Source organism: Pterocles gutturalis, unplaced genomic scaffold (assembly GCF_000699245.1).
Source record: "Pterocles gutturalis isolate BGI_N339 unplaced genomic scaffold, ASM69924v1 scaffold25323, whole genome shotgun sequence".
Lineage (NCBI taxonomy): Eukaryota > Metazoa > Chordata > Aves > Pterocliformes > Pteroclidae > Pterocles > Pterocles gutturalis.
In genome coordinates this window covers 2,189-27,468 of record NW_010126325.1, presented here as the reverse complement: position 1 = coordinate 27,468, position 25,280 = coordinate 2,189, and the positions used below count along the sequence as shown (strand labels likewise).

Genomic DNA, 25,280 nt, shown 5'->3' with positions numbered 1-25,280 from the left:
TTCTCCAAGATGCCCAAAAGTTCTCTAAGACCCTAAGTGACCTCAAAAATCTGAGATTTGGGACCCCTTCAGAGCACACACCTTAAAGATTTCCAATGTTATGTCACAGTGCATCTCCTGACTAGTTGGCATTTCACTCACAAGCCGAGGAAGACAGAAGAATACAGATGCAAACTGAGGACTTCACTCTTTTCTAAGAATGCCATGAAATGCAGCCCTTTGTAATTGCTTCTCAGCCTATATCAAGGGAACACAACCTGTATCCACTGTATTTGCAATTACTGAGACTGCAAAAACAATCAAAGAACTGGGTTTGGCTTGGTTATAATTTCTGTTCCCTCCATGATCTTATTTCAACTGTTCTGCACTATTCTCTGACCTTGTTAAAAGCCAGCTTGCCAGAAGCCTGCCACTGTCCCATCTGAATGCACTTGTCACCAAAATGAGTTACCACCTTGCGTTAGTGGCTCAAATAGCCTCCCGATAGGAACTGCAGGAAGAGCAGAAAATGGTGCAAAATTCAAAACGATCTATTATTATAAACACTACAACTTCACTTGTCAAGGATTGTAATTAGTTGGGCCAAGGCAATGTTAGCTCAGCTGCCTCTGAGCACACCTGTTTCAATTTAATTTGTAGTAATTAGGAAGCCTAAGGGCACCAGGAAAAAAAAAATGCTTTTTCAGTTACTGCTTCAAATAGCTGAGTTTTCATGTGCCATTTAAAATCCTGTTTTTCAGAACAGACTGCTGACTTGCTAATGCTAGCAAAATGAAATAAAGCAAAATATTTTTAGCAGCAGGAAGTTGTTACTTGCTACTGCCAATTACATGCCTTGTACTTGAACAGTGACATTTTTTTCCTTTTGCTTATTCTTCAAGATAGGTAAAAGCTGGCTTAGGTCTTAGTGCATGAAGATTCAAACAAACCTCTCAGTCCCCTGGAGTTGGCCGACACTTCTGGAGTCATAGCCAATACTGGCAACAATCTGCTGTGACAGAGCAAACAACAGTGTCCTAGATCCACTCTTCAGAAAACGGGGAAGGAGAAGACTGAGCAAGAGACTTGGATCTACTGACTTTGGCAAAAGGTTGAATACCTTGTCATGCTAATAAAATCACTGAATTTGGTAAGGGTAAATGGGGCAGAGGGGGGAAAGTAAAAAAAGAATTAAAATTACATAAGGATAGATATTTACACTCTGAGCTAATTTGTCAAACTGACACAGAGATGAATCATCCACCATTAAAATAATGGGATACAAGTTTTCTTTATATCACAATCATTATTTACAACTCAAATATTCATGGAGGAGTCAAGTATCCCCATCTTTTAATTTAAAATGGGATCTTGCAGGCCAAAATAAAACTGTTGGCAAAAATAAACTTCTACAGGAACAGTGCCCAAAGAATGATTTCTTCAAAAACAGGATAGATCTTAACAATCATGATGGCATGTTGTTCTTTTTTTAAACCTACACTATAAACCACACAGGGCTCCAAGCAACTCACATAAAGCTAGATCTCTGAGTAACTCAGCAAAGAGAATGGGTAATAGCAAGAGCCTGTGGTACAGCTAGACACAGCTGCTTATGACTTTTAAAAATATAACACAAACCTCAGTTATTTTTGGAGGTGACATACAACTCTGCTTTGATGCAGGTTCATTCCCACATGTTGAGAAGCCAATAAGGTTCCTCTCAGTGAACTAATTGAATATATGCATTTATCTCTACAGGTAAAAGTCTATTATTTTACTAACTGGCCACCTTCTACTGTAATGCCATTAGAAAGACACCCATACCACTGTATATTTTTCCATCTTAGAACACACACCAAAAAAGAAACAAACCAGTATCAGAGAAATTCAGAGCAATGCTTCTTGAATTACTGTTTTGATTATTTGGGAATGGTTTTAATATCACCAGTCATTACTTACCATAGACTTATGTGGATGTGTATCTAAAAACTAGACAAGAAAATAGAGAAAGAAACACATATGACAAAATGAGTGTTAACAGTCAGCACCATCATTTCACCACTTAAGTGAACTTTATAGAATAAAACAGTGTCTACCTGAAGCTGTGCTTTTATAACATATATGGGACACCCATATACATGCCACACATGATCTTAAAACCACAAAAATCAGAAAGTATAGGAAAGTTGCATCTTCTTTTATTCGTTTGTCTTTGCTGCTTCAACAGGTAATTTCTTTACAATCCAAGTTTTTAGTTTTTCGATTTCAGTTCTGCTTAACTCATGATGAAGGTTTGGAAAAGTATGAAGTGATGTTGATACTCCCAGTGACTTTAACATCTTGTTGGTCTCTTCACCCCACGAGTAAAGAACTAGTTCATCAGCAGTTCCATGACACTGAAATAATTCTGGAAGAACACTTTCATTTCTTTTCAAAGCCTAGATGGAGAAGAAACACTGTCAGACACAACAGTTACAATTATATGGTGACAATGTAGATAGCTTTTCATCCGCCTTTTAGTCATCATATTGTCCTGTCTCTACCAAAGAAAACAAGGAGATATCATCGGAAAAACCTGCACTTCAAATTCCAGTGTGCTCACTCTTGACAAATGATAGGGTTTACTCTTAAGGTCTATATCCCTCTCCACAGAGAAAGAGAAAAAAATCATGACAGCAGATGGAGCTCATGAGTATTATAATTCACCAGGATTTTTCAAAGACTAGTTAGTTACACCTACATGGACTCTCTAACAACTAAGGACAACTTGCAAAGCATTTCATTTGTTAATCTGCCTTCTACACTTGACTGACTTGGAATAAATTGCACTGTCTGTGCAAAAAAGCAACAAAGCATCATGTAAGGACAGCTGTAAAGCCTCACTTCCCTAATGCTCTGCTTATCTATTTCCAGGAAATGTCATAAATTTAGAATATTAATCAATTGCCTCAGATGGATAACCACACTATATTTGATTTTAATTATTGTGTTTTTCTTTTAGCTAAGCAGTTCTTCTGTAAAGCCCACCAGACACTCACCTGGTAAACAGCAGAGTCTTTATTGAGAAAACTAGACAAAGCAAAGACTCCTGCCAGATCTTGATGAAACCTATATGCTAAATGCATTGCCATTCCACCTCCCATCGAAAAGCCTCCTAGGATGCAACAAAAGAAACAAAGATTAGATTTTGCTATGTCTTTGTAACCCAGCATCCAATTTATTTTTATCTTCAGACCTATTTTATACACAATGTAATCGAAAACCACCTTGAGTAACATAAAATTTACAGTGATCTTAAATCAAGGCATGCTTCAATTAAGAAGTTGGATAGATAAAGATTCATTATTGAAAGAGAAAAAAAAAATCATCCAAAATGGCATTACTTTCGGAGCCACTGGTGTACGGTCCCTACCAGGTAGCTGAACACTGGGGCCACATATTCTGAGGTTAACAAAGCAAAGCTCTACGAACAGGTAATTCTCACTGCTTTTTTATTCAACTTGTTTTTCTACTAGGCTAGAAGCATTCATACATGAAAGATCTGTATCACTACTGTACATCAATGTACATAATGAATGTTATTCACCACATCAGACTAGTACACATAGGGTTTTTTATTGTTACACCTTAGGATATATAATAAACAGGGAAAAATTGCAATGTACCCCACCTGAGCTCCAACAGGACCTCTGAATTAATGGCCTCCCATGTTCCATATGTCCCTTCAGCTGCACTCATTCCTTACGTGAGATAACTCCTCAGGGATGATTTTTACATGACAAATGCTTATTCATTAGGAAAGAAATCCAGACTGCTGCATCACTTGACAATGACACAGTACATAGGCTATCACATTGACTGTATTCAGATAATGACGAGGGTGAAGAATGACTGGCTGCTGAAATCTCTTCTAGCACAGAGATGGCAACCAGCAGAAAGGTTATGACTGTTATGACTGCAGCTCTACTCAGAGCAGCATTAGAATCCAGGGTACTGGTGATACTATTGGTTTGTGCCAGGTAGTTAACTGCTGTTAATTAGTTGCAAAATCCTAAACCCACAGCTTTTCACACAACAGACATAAAATTAGGGATTGAAGAAGAAATGTGAAAATAGGAGACAAAATACCAAACCACTTCAGGCTGTTATCTTTTTGACTGGACGATTTGGCTGGATTTGCGTAGGAAATTTTCCTGAAAACACTACAGGAATTAGATATGAAATGTTCTCTTTCTTTCTCCCACACAACATTATTTTTTGATTTCTGATGAATTCCTGATCAGAACTTCTATTGAATTCTTCTTTCTACTTACTGTCACCTTGTAATCTTAAGAGACGACTATTGCCAAAAGCAGTAACTGCAGGTTCCTGACTTACAGAACTGGGATCTGACAGAGAAGGAGCAAGGCCACACAACGGGGAAGACTGGAGTCTTGCTTTCCTTTTTCAAACACAGCCCTTAGCTGAAAAAGGAGAGCTGTATCCTCAAACTAGGAGATGCCCCTGGGATCCCCTAGCTATGCACACAGGGGGCTGATAACACCCTGTTATTTATCTTTTGTAAATAAAGCCAGGATCTGCTATTTACCCTACGAATCAATCTTTAACCAGTTCAAAGTTAAAAGCAGTATCTTTAAGTGCCCAGTGGCAGTTCAGAAACAAAAGTAGTTGAGGAAAAGGAGGAATGAATGTGGGTAAACAATTTCAGAGCACACCTTAAAAACCCCACAAAGGCCACATCACCTGAAATTTTGAATAAACTTGCCTTCACAAAAATAAAAATACTGAAAATACTTCTGTAAGCCTTTCATCTGCATCACTATTTCCTACAAGATGTGTTCTTTTGTCACGTGTAAAAGAATTCGACAATGAAAAAAGAAAAATGTATTGCTCAAGTGTCACAGTAATCACACAAATTCAACACCACTGACCCCACATTAACAGGGAGAGAAAAATGCAGCCTGCTGAGAAAGTATACAAAATACAACAGCTATCCAAAGCTACCATGTAAATAACAACATCTTGTGCTGAAGTTCCTTTTATTCTCTTCTGTGGAATCTGATCATTTACTTCGGAATTTCCTTTTCATCGTTCTGAACGATGCTGTCATCCACAAACCCAAGAAAATAGCACTTATACTCTAAAAAAGACCATTTTGCATTTGCTTACAAACACAGTTATAAGTTGTCCACATATAAAATGAAGTCCATTTTAAGTATTTCAGAATACAGGAAAAAAAGCTGCATTGAAAACTCATTACCAGTTTGTAAATGATTTAATCTAAAATTTTGTACCCAGTTAGTCACAACCTGGCAACACTATCTGCAATTACTCACCAGCAGTCTTTGACAATGCAGTCACCTTCTGTTTAGAAGAATATTAGGTAATGGTTCTTTTATGTAGTCTCATACTACTACGAGAAAATGTGATACAATGGACTAGTTCTTTGAATTTGGTGTTCCAGGGGAAAACCTGAAGGTTATCACTTGAAACTACAACAATCTTTAAGTAAATGCCATATAGTAATTGCTTCAAAAACAAAAATTTCAATTAGGGTTTGTAGTTGGTGACAATTTTTTTGACTATAAAATAATTTTACAAAACACATAAAAGACATGCTCAGTTAAGAACTTTTACAAGAATTCAAATTTCAGATGAAGGAAAAATAAGAGGCAGGTACAAATATTATACAAAACAAATGCATGAAGTGACAGTCAGAATGTAAGCAAAGCACAAAAGTACAAGTACGCTTAGGTACACCAATGATCTCAGCGTAAAGAATACGTAAACCTCACAGCATTGCTAAGCGGACTGCATCATGAGCGTTAATCAAGATCACCATTTCAAACTCAGATGTGCAGAACATAGCAAGCCAGTCACTTGAGACCAATCTACTTCCAAGAAGTACAAAGTGTGTGCATAGAAGTTCAGGATTTGCCAATAGGCTTCACACAAAACGTACACTTGTTTTCCATTTTCCCCCTCTATACCTATTTTTAAAGAGATCTGTGATTAATGCTTCAAAACAGTTAACAAGTGTTGGCTCTACTATGCTCAGGATACCAGCTCAGGAAAGCATCTCACTATGCACGTTAACTTCCCTGCCTTACAAAGGAGGCTTATGCACAGGCTAAAAAGTAAGCACGTACAACACAGGCTCAACTAAGTAAAGCACTTTTCTTTCAGTTGCAAAGAAACTTCACTCAGGTATGCATTTATGACCTCAAATCTGGTTTCTAGGCAAGACCCCTTTGCAGTGAGAAGAAAACTGTTTGTAACTTGCTTTGCTAGTTGACAAAGATCCACTGAAATCACAGGATCATCACACTTCCAAATTAAAGAATTTGAATCAGAAGGAAACTCCCATGTAATACTTTACTAAAACCAAAACATTCTTTTCTGGAATATCATCTGCAACTCTGTTGAGGTAACCCCAGCCACACGATGATGTAACGCAGAGTGAGTAGACACTCAATGTCTCATATATAATTTATTCCTGCTTGAATAAAACCAAAACCCTCATCAGAGCTGCCATTTTTCAGCGATAAAACCTGCTTTCCAGAGCTTGTAAATGGCCTTAGGAGCCTTTTAAACATCAAAGTGTTTGTATAAAACCTTGAGCTCACTTCTGCTAAAGATCTTGATTTATATTAATTTACTCCTCATTTGTATCTGTCTGAAATGATAATCTGGTCCATGATGACACTTCAACATTATATCAATTCAGGAAACCAAATATTTACCTACTGTCAAACTTCAGCTTTTTAAATTTCTTTGTATTTGTCTAACAATGTTGGGGTTTGTATCTAAGAAAATGAATTGTCTAGCACAAAGGTTTCTTTATTTAGTCTCTCTGTGTGCTGTATACATGATAGAACACTAAAAACTCTTGCTTTCTCCCCTAGGCTCCACATTAGTGCCTGCAATGACCTATTCCCGAGTTCAGACAGCTCTTCAGGCTTTCATTCTTCTTTATAGAAAACACACCTCTCTAACAAACACAGGTTCGACATTGCTGATTCTTTCCTAAGTCATACAGATGTGACTGTTAAATGCCTTAGTGAATTTTTTAATAGGTAACAATCACAGACTTAGGAAACAACAAACCAGATCACTTTTTCAGTCTTTCCAGTAAGATTTTTAGTGATCAAAACTGTTTTCCACACTAGATGTCACAGCTGTAGGAAAAGAATTTTCATTACCAATCACATTCAGTGCATTAATTCTGACATCTGCATTGAGTACAGGTCTGCTCCTTGCAGAGACAGACCTCGAGCTCTTCTCACACAAGTTTGAGTGGCAGAGGTAGAAAACGCTTTATTACAGCACAGAACCAAAAAAGGCAGAGGAAAAGCTAAGCCCCAGACTTTGATGAGATGAGGATTCAGATTTGGGTGCGGGGCTGGGTTTTGGGGTGTTTATTTTCAGCAGTATTTCTTCTCTAGTTTCTCTTTAGTAGTTGTTCCTCATCTTGCCTATATTTCTGCAAATTAGTCAGTACAGCTTTGACAAGAAAGTGGCAAGAGATGAATGCTACAGCACCCAGTGCCTGTGCCAGCGCACTGCAAGGAGAGACCACCACTCTCCTGTTCCCTACGGCTACCCCAGCACAGTTAGAAATTGTCTTTGCCCGCTCTGTCATCACAATACACTACATACTCACGCCTCGTTTTCTTTCTGTTCTCCCAGTCTTTTTCACTCTCAATTTCTCCCTTCTTTATGTGTTTCACCTTGAAGTTACTTTCATCTGTTTGTTATCAGGAATTTTTCCCTAAAGCTACATTTCAGTTTACTTCCCGCTCTCTCCAGAGACTTGCTGTGATTTACCTTTCATTAACGGTAACAGCAAAACCTTGTTCTACACATCATCTGCAAAGAAGCTGCCTGTCGGTTTTGACCTTTTTTCATCCATGAATGGGAGCATTATATACATTTAACAGTGCTCATATACGAATATCAGTGAAGAGTACAAACGCCAGTGGCACAGCAAATTCCCTTCTCCGCAGAACTCCCTGAACACTGCTCCTGTGTGACTGCTCCAACGTGTACTTTGTCTCAAGTGAATCTCCTCAAAGCAGCGATGTTCTCCTTTCAATCTATTTGTGAAACCTCACTAAACACTAACCTTACACACCAGCAGAACTGCAATAAATGGTTTCAACCCTTGATAGCCTTTTTATTCTGTTACTTGGTAACTGAGAGTCTTTACAAGAACAAAGGCAACTTCCCTTGACTGGCTCAGCCACTTCCTCTTGTTAGGAACATGAATGAATTTGTTACCCAATTTTCTCACCAGCCAAAACACACTTTGACATGCATATTTAAGTGGTACAACTTTTACTGCTGTCTTGTAAAAACAAGTGTAGAATAGTTTCTAATGTATCAACTTGCAGTACAACCAGAACCAGTTACAGTTTTATTTTCAATTTATATGGGTGGTAGAGGGGAACTCAAGGTGTATACCTAAGAAATCATAATTTTTAGCACTAGAAGAAAAATAAAAACCATGAAAAGTCCCAGATCAATTTTTACTCAGATGTTACTCTATCAAATCTATGGCTCGCTTTATGTACCTAGTGTGTTTTCTTGGTTGTTTCTAAGGATGACAGCACAGCCCTGCTGCAATACTCACCTGTGATTTCTACAGTCAGCACAACCACGTCACACAGAAAAAGGGAAAAGAATAACCTATTCTTTATGCTCGTGGTATTCATTATTTTAAACTGTATCACACAGAAAGCAGCCAGAAAATAGGCTCTTTAAAGCAAAGAATAGTGAAGCACAGGAACAGGTTGCCTTGTAAAGCTGTGAACCTTTCACTAATGGAGATCTTTTAGAACACGTCAGAAAAGCAATGGCAAGGATTTGCATAAACAGACCCGAACCTGCACTGACACATAAAGATGGATTAGTAAACATGGTTAAGCCTCACTCTTCTATGATCCTGTAGGCACAACTGTGAAGAAAGTACAGGTTAATGTGCACCCTGGGGCATGTCTACACATGACTCAAGCATTCTAAAAGCCAACCCATCCGTTTAATTTTGCACTGAATTCAGGCATGTGTTAAAGATGAGCAAGCATATGTTTTCAACAGAGTTCCTACTACGGCTAAAAGAAAAGAATTCAATTCACTTAATAGTTCTTTTCGTCCCAAAGCCATTATCTGATGACAGTATGTGATGACAATACCATGACTGAATTATTTTTGGTTTTCCTGCAGTGAGCCTTATTTACTCCTGATCTCACTATCATTTGCTAAGCCTGTCATTCACCATGCAGATCGAAACTGAGAACATGCCACCTTTCAAAGACCCTCGTTTCTAGACACATTAATACAGACACGGTCAAGAGCTGGCAAATGAAGTGGTAAGTGGTGGGTCCCACTCTCTAGTTAAAATTATTAGCATTTGTACCTCCTACTGGAGGATTTACGAAGGAAACACACATTCACTTGTTAATGTCTCTTGCTTGTGTATCAAGAAGTAAAAAGAGTAGTAGAGATCCAAATGAAAAATAAGTGTCCGGTTCAGGTGCAAACAAACAAGATGAGCAAACATTTTCCCCAAAGTACAGATGCCATGCAAATTTACACTGACACACTGAAAATTAATTGTTTGCTGGTATTATAGGGAAGATGGACCAACAGTACTGCTTTGAGACCAGCATCTCATAGGCATAATTTAGATAAACCACAAAGCCAGGTAACAGGTGGTGCAGAAAGAGAAATCTCTTTCGAATTGCAGTGACAAAGAGAAATATAAACCCATGAATTTACTCAGTGAGAGCAAGGTATTAAGTGCCTCTAAATGAAAGGCAACATTTTCCTAATAAAACCAGAAGATACAAGATAGGGTGAATGACAGCAAAAGGCTTAGAAGCCAAAGGCATAAAATACCAAGATTGTAGGTGGTAGCTTGCCCAACATTTTAATGATTTATTGTTGATTTTTTTATCTTCCCATATTTACAGAATCCTCCTTCTCTGGGATGTCAAAGCCAAGATATTTCTTCCCCATCCCATTCTCACACACACTGAGAGAGATACAAATGCTAATATTTACAAGAAGCACAGAGCTTTCATGTTAGTTCCACCATGGTTCAGTAGCTATGTGAGAAGCCTAGCAATAAACAAAAAGTGGCTGTGTGTCTTGTTATTGTTACAGTACAAGGGGTCAGGGATCATACATGTGTTTTTTGGCATACAGTCAAATCTACAGGACTATTATGGAAGTTTATTTTCACTGGCTGCTTACACGAGTGACTACAGGTGGCAGAGACCAACATGCTTGGATCAGCATTTCTGTGCTACACAAAAAGTGACCTGTAACATAGGAAAGTCGTGCTAAATTAAGAACGAGAAAAAAAAAAAAAAGAGAGAACAAAAAGACTGTCTTTCACTTAAGTGTAGTTGACTAAAGTGAGCACTATCCAAATGCTCCAAATGTGAAGTGGCCTTTTCTTTCAAGAGCTTCTAACATATTCTTGAATAAAACTGTTGAAATATTTGACAATTTCCACCTAAGTGGAGTTATAGTGCACTATCACTATGGAAGCAGTTTAGAAAAAAGAACAGCCACAAGAAAACAAAACAAAGCAAAACTATCACCACCTGAAAAACCAACTCAGCTTTAAACAGAAAAGGAAATTATTGTTCCACATTTCCAACTGTGGTTATTTGCTTGTTTAGCTAATTCAGCAATGAATTCAGGCATTTATAAAGAAGGAATACATGCAGTTTTTAAGAAGGGATACTATCAAAGCTCCAAGTGTCAGAATTTGACTAATTTTATCATCCTCTTTTACCTCCAAAGTCAATATAAACCTACTTACGGGATTATTTGCAAGAAGTGCTTTAGCCAGGAAGGCCAGTAAGAGTAACTCAACAGGAATGTCTGGCTAAAAAGTGACTTCCATTATCAAATTCTGTGGATGATATTATTATTTTTGAATAATTACATACTGCAGACAGTCTCCCTTTCTTTCCTCTTTCAAAGTCAGGGGAAATAAACCTTAACGAACCAAAAATCGCCTTCCTTCAAAAGACTTCTGTATTAGCAGGAAAGCAAGTCATGAAACTGTCAGGAAATATGAAAGGGTAGATGAGCCGTGTAGTACTGTGTACTGGTTGTTACACTAAATTAATATGGAGGTTTTAATAATAAGACTTTATTTATCTCTAGTACATTAAGTAATTTAATTCTTTAGAAGTAGATTAATAGAGCAGCTGTTAAAAGCAAGGCGGCAGGAATATTTTTCTTGATACAGAAAAAGAGGAGCGGCATCACACAACCTGGACTCCATCTGCAGCTGTAGAGCTCTGCCCTGCAGGCAGCCGCCTGTGCATTTCAGAGCTAACTGTGCTACCGAAACAAACAGCGCAGGCTATAATTTCTTTCGGAACAAACGATCTTACTGTACCCACAATCTTGAGCCTTGTGGAAAGTTTGAATGGCTCTAGAAGGAGAATCATCCCCCAGAATACCAGGTGTCGGGCTTCTCATTTTCCACTGCTTGAGAGCCTGCTCCTGCTTCCCCTCTCTTCCCACTCGCTCTCCTCTGCACAGTGCTCCCTCAGATCTTGCCTTCTTACCCCACACCTCTGAGCTGTCAGCAGCTACCCACCTTCCTGCTTGCCCAACACCTCGCTCACCCTCCTCTAACAATATCTGACACTCATCCTCAGCCTGTAATTTCTTCTCCGCTATTCCATATAAAACCATAACCTTCAATCTTGTTACCCTCCTCATACTCATTTTGTTTTCTTTCCACTCATTACAAAATAGACAGTCCCACAACCCAATTCTCCTTAACCCTTTAACAACCATCGCATTCCCTGGAACTCCCTTTTCATGCAACTGCTCTGGTCTCCTGGCTTCTGTGACCCACCTGAACAGGTCCCACCGCTCTTTTTTTACCTCCAGTCTCTTCTTTCAACTTTTTTGCTACTATTTTCTATAATAAGATACTTACCCGAATTCCCATTACAGATCTCCAACATGGCACCACATCACTGAACGCACTAGGGAAACATTCACAGCAACATTTCACTGCGGTTTCCTCTGCTCTAGGAGTCTTTCCCTGCACCTCAGGAAGGCTGTCTCCCTCAACTCCATTGCACCAGCTCTCACAAATGCACTGTCTGCTCCCCGTTCGTTACCTCAAGCCTCCTCTTCTTGTCCCAGATGAACGCTCCTGATTTTTTTCAAAGAGAAATCTAACAAGATCTGACATGATTTAGTTCTCCAACATTCTCAGCAAGTGACCATATCTTTCATTATCTCCCACACACCATCCTAATTCAGAAAAATTTCAGGACACCAATTTCTGCTTTTCCAGTGGAGGCTACAGTTTGTTGCAGACACACTGACTACGTCTTTATAACCAAACCCTGGTCTCATATTCTCTTCTGATCAAAAACGGTATAAAGCTGCAAGGTGCCTTTGCAGAAGTTCTGATTTCCTGTAAGAGACAATGCCAGAAGATGGGAAATTATTTGCACAAAGTCCCATCTAAAACAACTAAGAATGTCACATGAAGCTGACTCAGACTGATACTAAACCCAGCCTTTGTGCACAGAAACCTTACAGGATCTGTAAGTTTCGTTCTCCACTGCATTGCACACTGGTTAATCATCAAAACCAGCGCAGAGAAGGCACAAAGTCCTCATGGAAGAGCACTTAAATCTTGGGCTGCCACAAACGATACAATTCATTTTCCACTAGCAAATTTCTTATGCATCTACTTAGGTGCCCTTATGCACTTTGGACGGGTCTAGCTCAGGGCTGCCTTATTTTGTTTGTTCCACAAATATTAGATTCCACTGTGACAATGTATGCACGTAGTCTCTGTCACAGTGCCTTACTCTAGAAGCCTAAAATCAAAGCTCTCAGAGTAAGAAAAGTATAATTATTTCTGATTTACAGATGAGAAATGCAAACACACAGAGATGGGGACTTCCAAAGAATCTACAGGCTGAAACAACGGGCGCATACCGATTTCCTTACTCTGCTTGCGACTTACAAAACAACTTTCATACTCCACAGTCTCACCAGCTCTAATTTTGAAGGCTAAGAAGAAAGGAGAAAAACCTAGTAGCAAGTTGGATCTGTATGCAGAACATCTCCCAGCTCACCCTACAGAAAAGCACCTGCAGTTCTTCAGCTGTTTCCAAGCCAGCAGGTATAACACAGGAAAAACAGATCAAAGAGACTGTGCTGACAGCCATCCAAAACAATGCATTCTGCAGCCAGGGCAATGGGCCAGGAAGGGAAAGTAAACAGAGGCCTTCAAAGAGCAACATGGGGCTGGACCAAGAAAACATGTAGGCTGGATGGCAGCGGCTCCACCACGCAGGATTTTGATGGCATGACTCAGTTGGCCATAAATTTATAAGTTCCCACATTAAGAGTTTTTTCCCCAACCTGAAATAGTTTGTGGTCTAGGGATGGGACAGGGAGCCAAGGACTTGTGATTTTTTTACAGGCTACTCCACTGCCCTTAACTCCTGTGTCTCAATATCCCACTATCCGTTTCACAGAAGTGCTGTGAAAGTTATGGGAAATTTGTGGAAGAGTGACTGGAAGATAGACACATAGGAACTATGGCAGGTACTGCTTCATTTGGTGTTAATCTTTAGTGATGTGTAACATGCAAAGTTTTTCCCCATGAATTAACTTAACCCAAAATGATTAAAGCAGTAAGGAAAAGCTTGTGAGTTTTATATGCTACATCTCCACTCTCCAAAATACAAGTCACTTTGGGAAAGCATACTTTCCTGTCCTTGAAAAGGACTAAAAGAAAATAGCAAAAATAGATCCTTTTTAAAGTAAATCCCTGCCCATTCTGTATTTTAAATAACAATTACAAATGACTATTTGCAATGAAAAGTTTTAATTCACATTTTTGAGGACACTGCTTGCAGTTAGCCACATTCCCCACCTGACACAGATTTAAATAATGATTCAATAATCTTGAGGATTGGCTGCTGAAGAAGCTGTCCAGCAGTTGCAAGGCATGCTCGTGAGCTTTCAGGAGGGAGTAAATTCAAAGTAGATGATCTCTTGACAATCAAAAACCATTAAAATTAACACATTACAAATAAGCCTCTCTTACCTATTAGTATCCTGTTCTTTGCAATGCCGTTTTTAACCTCATCATTGATCAGGTCTGTAAGCCCCTGGCACATCAAATCAATACTTTCAATGTGTTCTGGACAGTCATTAGAGATCTTGTACCTGTCAAACCACACTGTGGAAAGGGCTCCTTTCATAGGTGTATACGGCCTGGAGTGGCAGAAGGAAAGAAAACAAATGATTAACCAAGCATAAGATCAAAAGGCTTCAGCGTACCTGACAAATAAAAACAATTCAGCATCTCTCCCGAAAAGGACAGAAGGAACCCCTTTCGGGTCTAACTCCATTTACACCCAGTCACACTCCATTTCTGTGCATTCAAAACACCGCCCTTCAGGAATGAAGACAGCATTTGGAAGCTATGTAAAACACAAGTTTCAGTCAAGTTCAGTTCGATGTCAAGGCTGATCAGGTCAGGTAAACATTTTAAATCTTAACTCTGTTGAGAGGTTCTTAATCCTAAACAAAGTTAGAGTTGAAATCCACCTTGCAATAGGACAAACTGAATTAACCACTAAACAAGACAGTTTATTCTTGGTGAAACTGAAATTGACAGGACATCCATACCATGAAGCTCTAAGTATTTACAAAAATTTCTTCCTTTTCTTTTTCTTAAATAAATACAGCCATCTTCACCTTACTGGGGCAGGTGTGTCATAAAAATAACTGAAAGAAGTGCCATGTGCTTACTGGACTGGTGCACAGACACAAGTCAAAAACACAATGATACCCCCCCCCACCACAATACTGCGGTGTCAGATTCGTATTTTAAATCCTTTAACATGATGCCTAAACCTCAGATAATTAAGGAAGTACAAAGCAGCCTCTTCTTTGTTTTTAAATAAAGAAGATGAACAGAGCACTGAAATCCCAAGAAAGGTGATCTAATTACCTTGCAATGGCTCCACAATTTAATACCAAATATACTGCTATGAGATCAATGCTTAACCTCAAAACCAAGCCCCCTAAAATCCTTAATTGCAATGTTTAATCAGAGGGCACATTTTAATTTTTCACTTAAGCTCAGATGAGCTCAGATCAGATTGCAATCACTGCCTACAAACAGACAACCTTTGATAAATTTGTCTGAAAATGCTAACGTTGACTTCTGTGCTCCCTCTGGAATTTTTTTCAGTACTAGGATTAAATAAAAATACAACTAACCTAAAATGAGAAAGCCACTATTTCAATTACCATATGAAGGGACACATTCTGCCTTTATTAATACCAGAGAGGTTTCACATATGTAAATGGCTATTTCTAAATCAGACCTACTGCCACTAGAAGGAGCTTGCAAGAGGCAGTATACTATTTCCATTACTCAGTCACAAAAGCCAAAAATGAGATAAAACATATTTTCTTTTGCCCAGTGCCATGAACATGACATAATAGGGTCCATGACCTAAAAGCTGATATGTCAAACATGAAGAAAGAGGCAACAAACAGCAGATAGGTACAGACAGACTACACTGTTATATCTTTTTGAGTACAGCTTCAGGAACAAGTACCTAAAAACCACAACATCCTACTGTTATTCAAAATGGCATACAAGGATGTGGTCAGGTTCAGGGCAGTGTGTGCCTTAAGCAGGTTCTCATTTGCTTAATTCAAAATGAACCATATACTTAAGGACCAGAATTAACAATTTGTTTTTTAAGTCAGCCCTTACTTGTCTATTAAAAAAAGGTAACTCCTGAATTAAAGGAAATTCAGTGGAAATATTTTGTACACCCAACAAGCTAAAGTTAAGTTTAAAAAATGTTACTAAAATTCCTTTTTTTTTTTCTAACTTCTCTTTAGTATTACCACTGTCTCCAGGATTCTTCCCAAAAGTACTGATCAGTGCCTGAGCAATAAGATTACAAATCTCTAATTCACAAAAGTCAACTTCTAAGAGGAAACATTCCAGTCAAAAATATCAACAGTGGAATCGGCGGAGTTTCTGGAAGCCACGTGGATGATGTGATGTACAACAGACTAAGCGCTTAGGCAGACAGCATCTAGTTCACAGGTTTAGCTTCTCTTTCAAATGCTTTTACATCAATCCTGACTAAAACACTTGGCAGCCCGTGTGCTTCATCTTCTAGTAAAAGCAGGGCACCTTATATTTGCGTGAGAAAAGCTGTGTAAGGTTTTAGCGTTACTACAGCCGGTTGACCCAGGATTTCCAGGGAACAAAGAAACATGTTTGTATTACCTTATAGAAATTTACATTTACATTACAGAAATATTAGAACAGGTTTCCCCACAACTGAAAGACAGAATCTTACAGTCTATAAACAGGACAAAATCCACGATGAGTTTATAATACTTGATCAGACTTTGAAACTCAGGACTTCTACCCGCTGTCTTTGCAAGTTCTTCAGTAAAACAGATTAATGTGTCTCAAGCCCACAGATAAAGACCCCCAAGCAAAAAGACAAGATGCTTTCAGCTGTCTCAAAGACATCCCTGCAGCCACTCTTGATTTCTCAGAAATGCATTAAAAATAACCTTTACATAAAGCCGAGAAGTAAGATTCTTCTAATGGTTCACCCAACTGGCAGATCTGTTTTAGTCATTCACCTTGTTCCTTAAATAAATCCCTTTATTAGCTGGCACACTACGACTCAGACATTACCACGGTAAACAAATATGTTTGGCATGGAACCATCTGTACAGCTCCAAGAATACAGCACTAAATTTTTTCATACAATTAAACCACAAAAGAAAAAAATATTTTCAAAAATACCTATGTTACAGTGAAACAAGAGGCTTTACTGAAATACACAAAAGCACAGAAATACAGAGTGGAGTGAAAACTCCATCTGGTAAGATCAGCATGGTCAGGTAAGGACAGTGTCAAGCCAAATGGTCAGCTTTACATTTGGATTTTTTGCTCTCCTAAGTTTAATCAAAATCAGTAACACTAGTCCCAATGCATTTTTCCTCCATGCCTCACTTTCTTTAGTCTCTCTCAAATGATAGTAAAAATAAAGCCCCATAATTCAGAACGAAAATATATAGCCCCCCCCCAAACTGTGTGGGCTTTTCTGTTGTTGTTTGTTTTGTTTTAAAGGGGGTATGTGTTTTGTTTGCTCTGAAGCACACAAAATATTCAAATCCATACAAGAAAACAAGAATCAAGAACCCTCTCCCTGGGTATATCCAACTTCCAAACTTGTACCCATTTTCAAGACACATTTGAAATACAATTTCTTATGAACAGAACTAATTCTTAACATTTAAAAATAAAGAGAAAAGAAGACATAAAGGAGATACGGCTAATATCAGAAGAGCATTTAACAAACTGCAGGCATCCCGAGGGCAAGAATCTTTGAAATGCTTCCCAACATCCTCAAATCACTCTAGACCATGTTTTCAGATTACTCTACAAGCCTTACTTTTAAGGGTGTGCATTGATCTGCACGTGTTCTCTCACACATACACTTCTTGCATGAGACTGCAGTTTCAAGAAGGTCCTACACACCTAATATTTGAATGTCTTAAAAGGAAAATATATCCTGTAATATCTCTGTAAGTATTTATCATCCTTTCAATCTTTTAAACGTATTCACATAGAAGTAATTTTCACTGTTGATTTCACCGCAAAGTTTTGAAGTAATACAGATCATTCAAGTTCTCACAAACTGCAGCAGGAAGCAACAAGACCATCTTTTTCCACCTTCATGGAGCATGGATGATATACACTCTAGACATTCTTAATCACATTTAGAATTGTGCTAAACAGTTTGAAATTATCTTAAGAGAAGCGGAGAGCAACTGAATTATATTACACAAGGTTCCAATTCAGATCTAAAAAACCTGCCAATTCTGTCTCCAAAATGATGCTATTAACATAGTGATTCACATAAAAGTACAGGTGTTTTTGTTCGTTATCTAATAAATCACTATCCCTGTCCAATGTTTTACATTAAAAGACAAGCCAGCACTACTAGCTGCTTTAAATAAGAAACATAAGAGTAGCAGACAGCACATCAATAAATAGTAAATATTCTTCCCCCCGCTCTTTCTCCTCATGCACAATCGTACCACTGCCTTCACACTCAGCGCTATGATCACCCTGCTCATGCAGTCACATAAAACCCAGACCACTGGTACTGGCCTACAGCTTTCTTGAAGTTCCAGACATAACTTCCTGAGATGTCAGACAGAACTGGGAATTTATGGTGAAATTAGGCTTCAAGATTCAAAGAAAGAAAGAGAAAGATCAATTTTTTTTTTCAATCCTCACTTTTGCTTCCTTCCCAAACCCATCTCCTCTCAGTTAGAAGGCACAGGGTCACAGGAGACGTTGTAATGTTATCTTTTGGAAGTCTGTGCATCCCTTTGAGAAAATCTACAGAGCACGCTGCCAGACCGCTGAAGCTCTAGAAGCACGTCTTGACTCTCTTACAGCTGATGGCAGGTTTTTCCAATGAAAGCAAAGTTACTCCCCAGTCCCAAATCCTCTGCTAGCGTAATCTCACTCTTGATACTAGTATATCATAACCAAAAATCTGGTTCATAATTCTGCTTTTTAATCCCCACTGTCTGCATGAAGCAAAAAGTGAATTTTAAAAGAGAAGAGAGGGAAGGCAGAGAATCCACCTGTTCAAATCAGAAGCATAATTCAATGCTCTAGTCCAAAGTATATCATTAAAACTGAGGTTCAACACATCTTAACAATGGAGCTTTGTGGTACGGTAACAGAGCGTAAGATGTCAGAAATAACCTGGAAGTATCCTTAAGAAAAAAAAAAAAATAAAAAAGAAGGCAAGAGTCATCTCCACGAGGAGTAATTTCAGATGTTCCTCAGAACAGGCTGTGCCTGTTCACTCAACCACATGCTTTTGGTAAGAGTTGTTCTGGATATACACTGACTGAAACAAGAGCTAACTGAGCCAGTACAGAATAGCTACCTGAAGAAATACTATGTTCACAGCTTTTCTTACTTGGGACGAATCTTACTTATTCAAGACAAAGGAAGCCACAACAGAAGCTGACACAGAACTCCGCAGGACAAATTCTGAGTTTGTTTCTGTTTCTCTGTTTCTATTAGTTAGGTTGGTTTTGGGTTGGTTTTGTTTGTTTGTTTTTAAGGGGGGTGTGGTGTAAATTGTGGGGATTTGTACTAATCAGAAAAACAGCAATAACGCTATGGCTGACAAGACCATAAATTACCTTTTCTAGACACTGCCAGTTCCAGCTAACAGTGGCTGCTTTATGAATTTACTGAAAGAATGCAGCAAGAGGCAAAGCAGGGTCCAATCTGAGTCAGTTCTCCATTACATGGTTTGCTCTTGGATTCAGAGCAGTATCTTCCACAAGCTGGTGGCAAACAGCACTGAGGATGACTAGAATGACACTAGCTAAGCACAGAAACCCCTGACAAGACTGTAGAGCAAGAGGACAGAACTTGGAACCTCACAACTGCTTGCTGGAGGGGCCGTATAAAACCCACTGTACCCAATTCTTCTGTATTGGAAAATGGTTAAGAGAAGCAAAACAAGAAGGAGGATGTCTAAGAGTGCCATGTGGTTAAAGGGATTACAAATCCGAGATTATTGCCATCATGTTCTACTCTGTTTTCCCAAAGCATGACTAAAGTATCTCTGACAAACGTTTATTGCATTCCACATGGTATTTAGTATATGATGTAAGCACTGCACGTATGCATATCCATATGTTTTCCTCACCTAATCCAACAGGAGAAATAAAAGGAAAATACGAAGTTTACCCAAGCGTGCTTCCATCATTATTATGCAGAATACGTTAAATTTCTACTTAGAGAAGGAGACGAAAGAACCACCCCATGATAACAACCAAAACCTTTTCCACTCATCCCTCAAACTTCCACCTCTAAAAAGACTTGTGTTAAATTTATGAATGGTTAGGGCTTACAGAAGTGAAGGATTAATAACATCTGCTCGAGCCAAACATAGGATGATAGGCACCGCGCACGCTCCCCTACGCGGCTCTGCCAATCCATCTCCAGCCTGACCTGCAGTACCCCTGCTGCTTTTCCAGTCCTAGGCCTCCTGCAAGCAGAGGCTGCCAATGGAGCTGAAGGGTGCCAAACTGTCTGGTGGTTTTGCGATATAGCCAAACGGGGACTACGAGGAGATGAAGCCCACTTCCACCCGTGAGCCAAAGATGTGAACTCAGGTGAAAGGATGGAGTACCAGGCCATATAATGCTGAGCAGTCCTTACCAGCCACATACTCAGAGACAAGGGAAATCAGAATAAACTGGGGAAAAAAAAACCACCACAAAACAGACAACAAACTCTTCACTAAATAGCCCAAGAAGTATGTATAGTTTACTTTCTGACTTGCAACAGAGAAGGACTGTCAGAATGGAATGCTAGACAACGCAAAGAATCTTTGACCTAGATTTTTAAAGGGAATTATAGAAGGTAAGGTATACTTATTAAAACAAGTGGAGCCTAAATGGTTTTAACTTTACCACGTTAGCTCCTGCAATGCCAATTTAAACTATCACTTTCTCTCTCTTTTTTTTTTTTTTAGGTTAAATTGGGTGGTATTCAGTTCTGATTTAGAAACTCAACAGAAACCTAATGTTTAAGTCACAGTTGTAGCAGCTGAAACAGTATTTAAAGCTGTAGCCATGCTGACCCAAATAAAAAAGGAAAAAGGAAACCCTTTCCTTTAAAACTATTACTGTAGACGTGGCTTTAGGGATTGCATCAGCTGCTAGGGCTACAATCCGAGCTTCTGTTTTTTAATTAAAGATATACATTAGCATTACAAGGGAGAGGAAATAGAGTTCTGTTGTGTTTAAAAACTTTATTCTATGTACAGAAGCACTGATCTTGAAAGAAAGCTGCATAAAGTTAAAACAACCAATTTAAAACAAGTTCTCTATGCATTTTTAAGTATCTCAGCTGTCTACATTACAAACAAAACCCCAAATATCTCTAAGCGACGTCTAAAAATTTTCACTTGTAAAGCAAAATTGGCATGCCCCAGCTACATGCATTTAATTTCCACACAGATTCCAAATCCAGGTGCCACTACTCTCACTACATCACACTGAGACTTTAAATCCACATATTTTTCCCTTTTTTATTTAAGCATGCTTTTGCAATAAGCATTTTACCATAAACATTTTACTTGGACATTTTGCAAGTTTTTCTTCTTTAACAGTAAATTGCACTATCTACATTCTGTTATTTTCACTCAGGAAATAAATACGAAACTCACAGGACTTTTCAAAGTGATGGGGGATGAGTGTGACAAAATGCTGAAAAAAACTTTACCTGCCCAGGGGACATGTGGTGATCATTCTCTACGCAGACCCTGCGCATTATAAAAATGATTAAAGAAGAGTAAATCTTTTTAAAAAGTGTCACCTTTTACAGAGCCCTATAGAGTAAAGTAAAAGACAGTTTTATAAAGTGTAGTTCAGTAACGCTCCATTGCTTTTACCCATAAAATGGAAGTATCCTCTCTAGCGTTCGCTGAAATCAATGGTAATGAAGCCAGAGAACATGTTTTAGAATTCTTCGAGATTATACGCTGGGCTGGTTTTCCAAAATGATTTTCAAACATATTGACTCTTGAATCAAAACATGTCTGAACCTCTGATATTGTAGTAAATGAAAAATACGTATGTTTCAGTGCCTGGGATAAAATCTGAACAAAATGTAAACCTAAACCCCATCCACCCTCTAGAAAGAAAAAAAAAAAATCCAAATTTTTCAATAAAACATTGGAATTCCACTGCTTTTCAGGATTCTATTTAATAGAGGTGAAAAAATGTATAAGGCCAAACCTATAGATCCATCTATCATCAGAATTATACGCATCAAAAACATGATGAGGTATTCCTGGCCTACAGTTTATCCTGCCAAAGTGTCTAGCACTGCAGTTGTATCATCAAACCTGCTTTTACTGGCATAACTACTTTGACGGAGAGCGTTCAATGTGTATGTGGGAAGTTAGGCTGGAAAAGACAGGAGTTTAAAGACTATGAACTACATCCACACTAACACTATTTTGCCAGAAGCACATATTAGCCAAGCAATCCTAGTCTGGTCTTGCCTGACTTGAAGCTTTTCTTTGATTTCATCATCAGGGTAAAAACCTGCTGCCAAGCTTTGTACTCTGCTCCCGTAATTGACAATGCAGTGGCGGGGTGTGCCACCCACAGAGACTCCTGCTCACACCAGTGCAGCCTTCCACTGGCATATCACCCTGTCTCGACAGGATCAAAGACTACATCTGCATACCCATACCCATCTACCCATCGGGCTCATTATCAGGGATGCTGAATTCCCCCATTGGTGCCAGAAGCATTTGGAATTCTTATCAAAGCACACACACACACACACAAAATCAACCATACATTTAAGTTCCGAATGCAGATAAAATTATTTTAATGTTTGCCATTCAAGTCTGGATGCTCCAGGCTTTGTTTTTCCTTTCTGTGGGAGAAAGGAGAGAACCATTACAAATGTTTCAAAAACCAAAGTGTGTTTTGGACTTGAATACCAAAACAACATTAAATGGGTCTGCAAAGGCTTCTGTTATTTCCGTTTCAACCAATAAGATGTATCTTCACAAACTTCACTTCAGCATTGCTGCAAACAGTGGCAAACGTTATTGTACTTAAGGGCATCTGCTTTATTTCACTATGTCAGCTAATGGCGCTTATCAGCAACAGAGGGCTGGACACTAACATTCCCAATGGCACTTCTTATTGCCAGTCAAAGACAAACACTGTGGGTACTTTTTATTCTTTGAATACACAACTTTTCAGTTTTGCTCACTGTTTTGCTAAAAACCACTTCTGAATCAACACACGCATGGTCTCCATCTGCTCTAGAGAAGAACTAGAGTACCCAACTTAAAAGGAGAGTGGAATTAACTCTTTATTCACATCTTTGAATTACAACAGTACCTTTCCTCCTATCTGTTTACCAAAGTACTGAAACCCAAAGTCTTAAGATAAAAACAAATTCCCCATAAACACCATTCATGGGAGTCAGGAGATAGTGCTGGTTAATCAGTTATACGTAGTTTATGCTTGTAGTTATCCAAAGAAACCAAAACAAATGAGAAAAGGATTAAACCCCAGAAAATGAAGCACTGGCCTAACAGATGGGGTCTGAGATGCTCTGGCTGCATATAACATGTGAGGAAAGACTGTTTCACAGGGAAGCCAAACCTCCTGCATCTCTCCAGTACGTGCTGTGTTGATAGGGAAGAAATGGAGCCTGTCAGTATGTGTGATGTGCCACTGACAACTCCAGCCATTACTTTAGCTTGTCATCAATGGAGTAATGAGCATGCTATTTACAGAAAATCATATTCACTACCCACTAACCCAAAACACACTGCTTCAAAGACTTCCACTTATGGGCTTGACTTTTCTGTAGCACAGTGAGTACATTCACACTGCAATCTCTCAATTGCTTTTCCTGCCTAAGTAGATCATAAAAATACATGGTCAAGGAAAGTTTTTTTTTTTTTCATGTATTAGTGAGTGCCAGACAAAATCTGCTATTATGCTTGTTTATACCCTCCAAGAAATTTTTTTTCTGACTTTCAAACTTCTGTACCTCGAAAGTCTGTGTAGAATGTCACAATTTCCTTTTCCTTTCAGCATTCAGCCATGCTTACGCACAAATTCAGAAAGAAACTTAAGCCCCATGACTTTTCAAGGAAACATTTTTCTAACTTAGTCACAGACACCTTAAAAATGAATTTATACTATGAAAAAGTAAACATCTCTGAAATAGAAGGCCACGTCTTTAGATAGCTAAACATGGAGGTAGGTGCCCAAATTTTAGCCTTTAGGTTTAACCTCAACAGCTTTCAAATTCCCAGGGGTAAACATTATTGTCTATATTTACGGTCTACCACTAAACATACAGTATCATTTAATAATGAGATTTGTGCCTACAGCCGGTGCTGAACTCAATTCTCTCTGAAATAGTTGGGTCAGGATTCAAACTAGAAGAAATGTGTAACTCCAAATTTCCAGTCTCCTTTTTTCAGCAGATGAAGATCTTTCACATCTTACTTGCAAAAAGACTGACCACCTTTGGAACTGAAACCCAGCATTAAATACAATAGAATATTTTAGTGATTAATTTCCGGGAGTTAATAAAGGTAGGACTGTGATCCAGAGCATGGCTTTATAATGCCATTAGAACACACACTGGAGTATCCTCTCTTTACATCAAGGAGATGGAAAGATACTATGAAGACAATACTTGAATTTGAATTAAGAGACCATGACTTCTGTGACGTCTTAACCATTCAGAGTCTTAACCACTTAACATCACAGTCCCTGGGCAGCAATGCCCTGCTAAGCTCCAGTTTTGCCAAAAAGCATATACATGAGAAAGAAGGAAGTGTTATGACAGTCTGTACCAGTATTCACAGGCATATTTTACATTACTGGAATAGAATAACTTAATCCTACAGTTAAAACATAACAAACAATACCTGGCAGGAGCCGTGGGGTAAATTACTTTTATATGTTGGAAAGCCATGTCTTGATTCAAAATTTGTTTTATCCATGTTCTTGCTCCTTGGCCAGTATCACCTGTATCACACAGAAGAGTACAACAAGAATTATTCTGTGCATTTAGAAGGAAAACTATACAGTGTCAAATATTGATATCAGAGTGCCCTAATTTCTAAATCACAAGGTTAATACTCCAAAACACTAAAAAAGAACCTTCTAGAATAGCCTCAATCCCCTTTCCAAGGAAGATGGACTCAAAACTTCCTAGAAACAGACTACTGAAGAGGTCCCACAGCATAAGTTTCATAAACACTTCACTACCTCGAGCAGCTTAAGTATCTCCTCATCAGGCACAAGGCCTGACTTCTGACTTGCAACTTACCTAATTTGCTGATAACAGTGATAAACAAAAATACTGATGAACATACTAAAAAGTGAGATAAAATACTTGCTGCTCCCCTTAGAAAACATAATTACTTTTACTACAGAATTTTATGTTAACTCACTTCAAAACCTAGTCAAGAGCAATAAAAAGGATCTTCACATTTAATCATGCAAATATTACACAGAGGCTTTAAAGGAAGTATCAAACACTCCCAACATTTTGTGAAAGCGCTCAAGAGATGAGTTTAGTTAAAACTATCTGGCAGGCTCCTCAAAAACCTTAATCCCACAGCTCCGTTTGAAAG

The 25,280-nt window shown here is 38.6% G+C and overlaps 1 protein-coding gene across 1 annotated transcript; it reads right to left on the bottom strand.

Annotated features, from left to right (window-relative positions):
• Positions 1-2,177: 2,177 nt before the first annotated feature.
• LYPLAL1 (lysophospholipase-like 1) lies at positions 2,178-24,669 on the bottom strand (the record flags this gene model as incomplete). The annotated part of the gene is made up of 4 exons (XM_010078947.1): positions 2,178-2,417; positions 3,018-3,133; positions 14,093-14,262; positions 24,570-24,669. Coding segments are annotated over 4 exons (626 nt in total), but the record flags the coding sequence as incomplete, so codon positions are not given.
• Between the last annotated feature and the right edge of the window lie 611 nt (positions 24,670-25,280).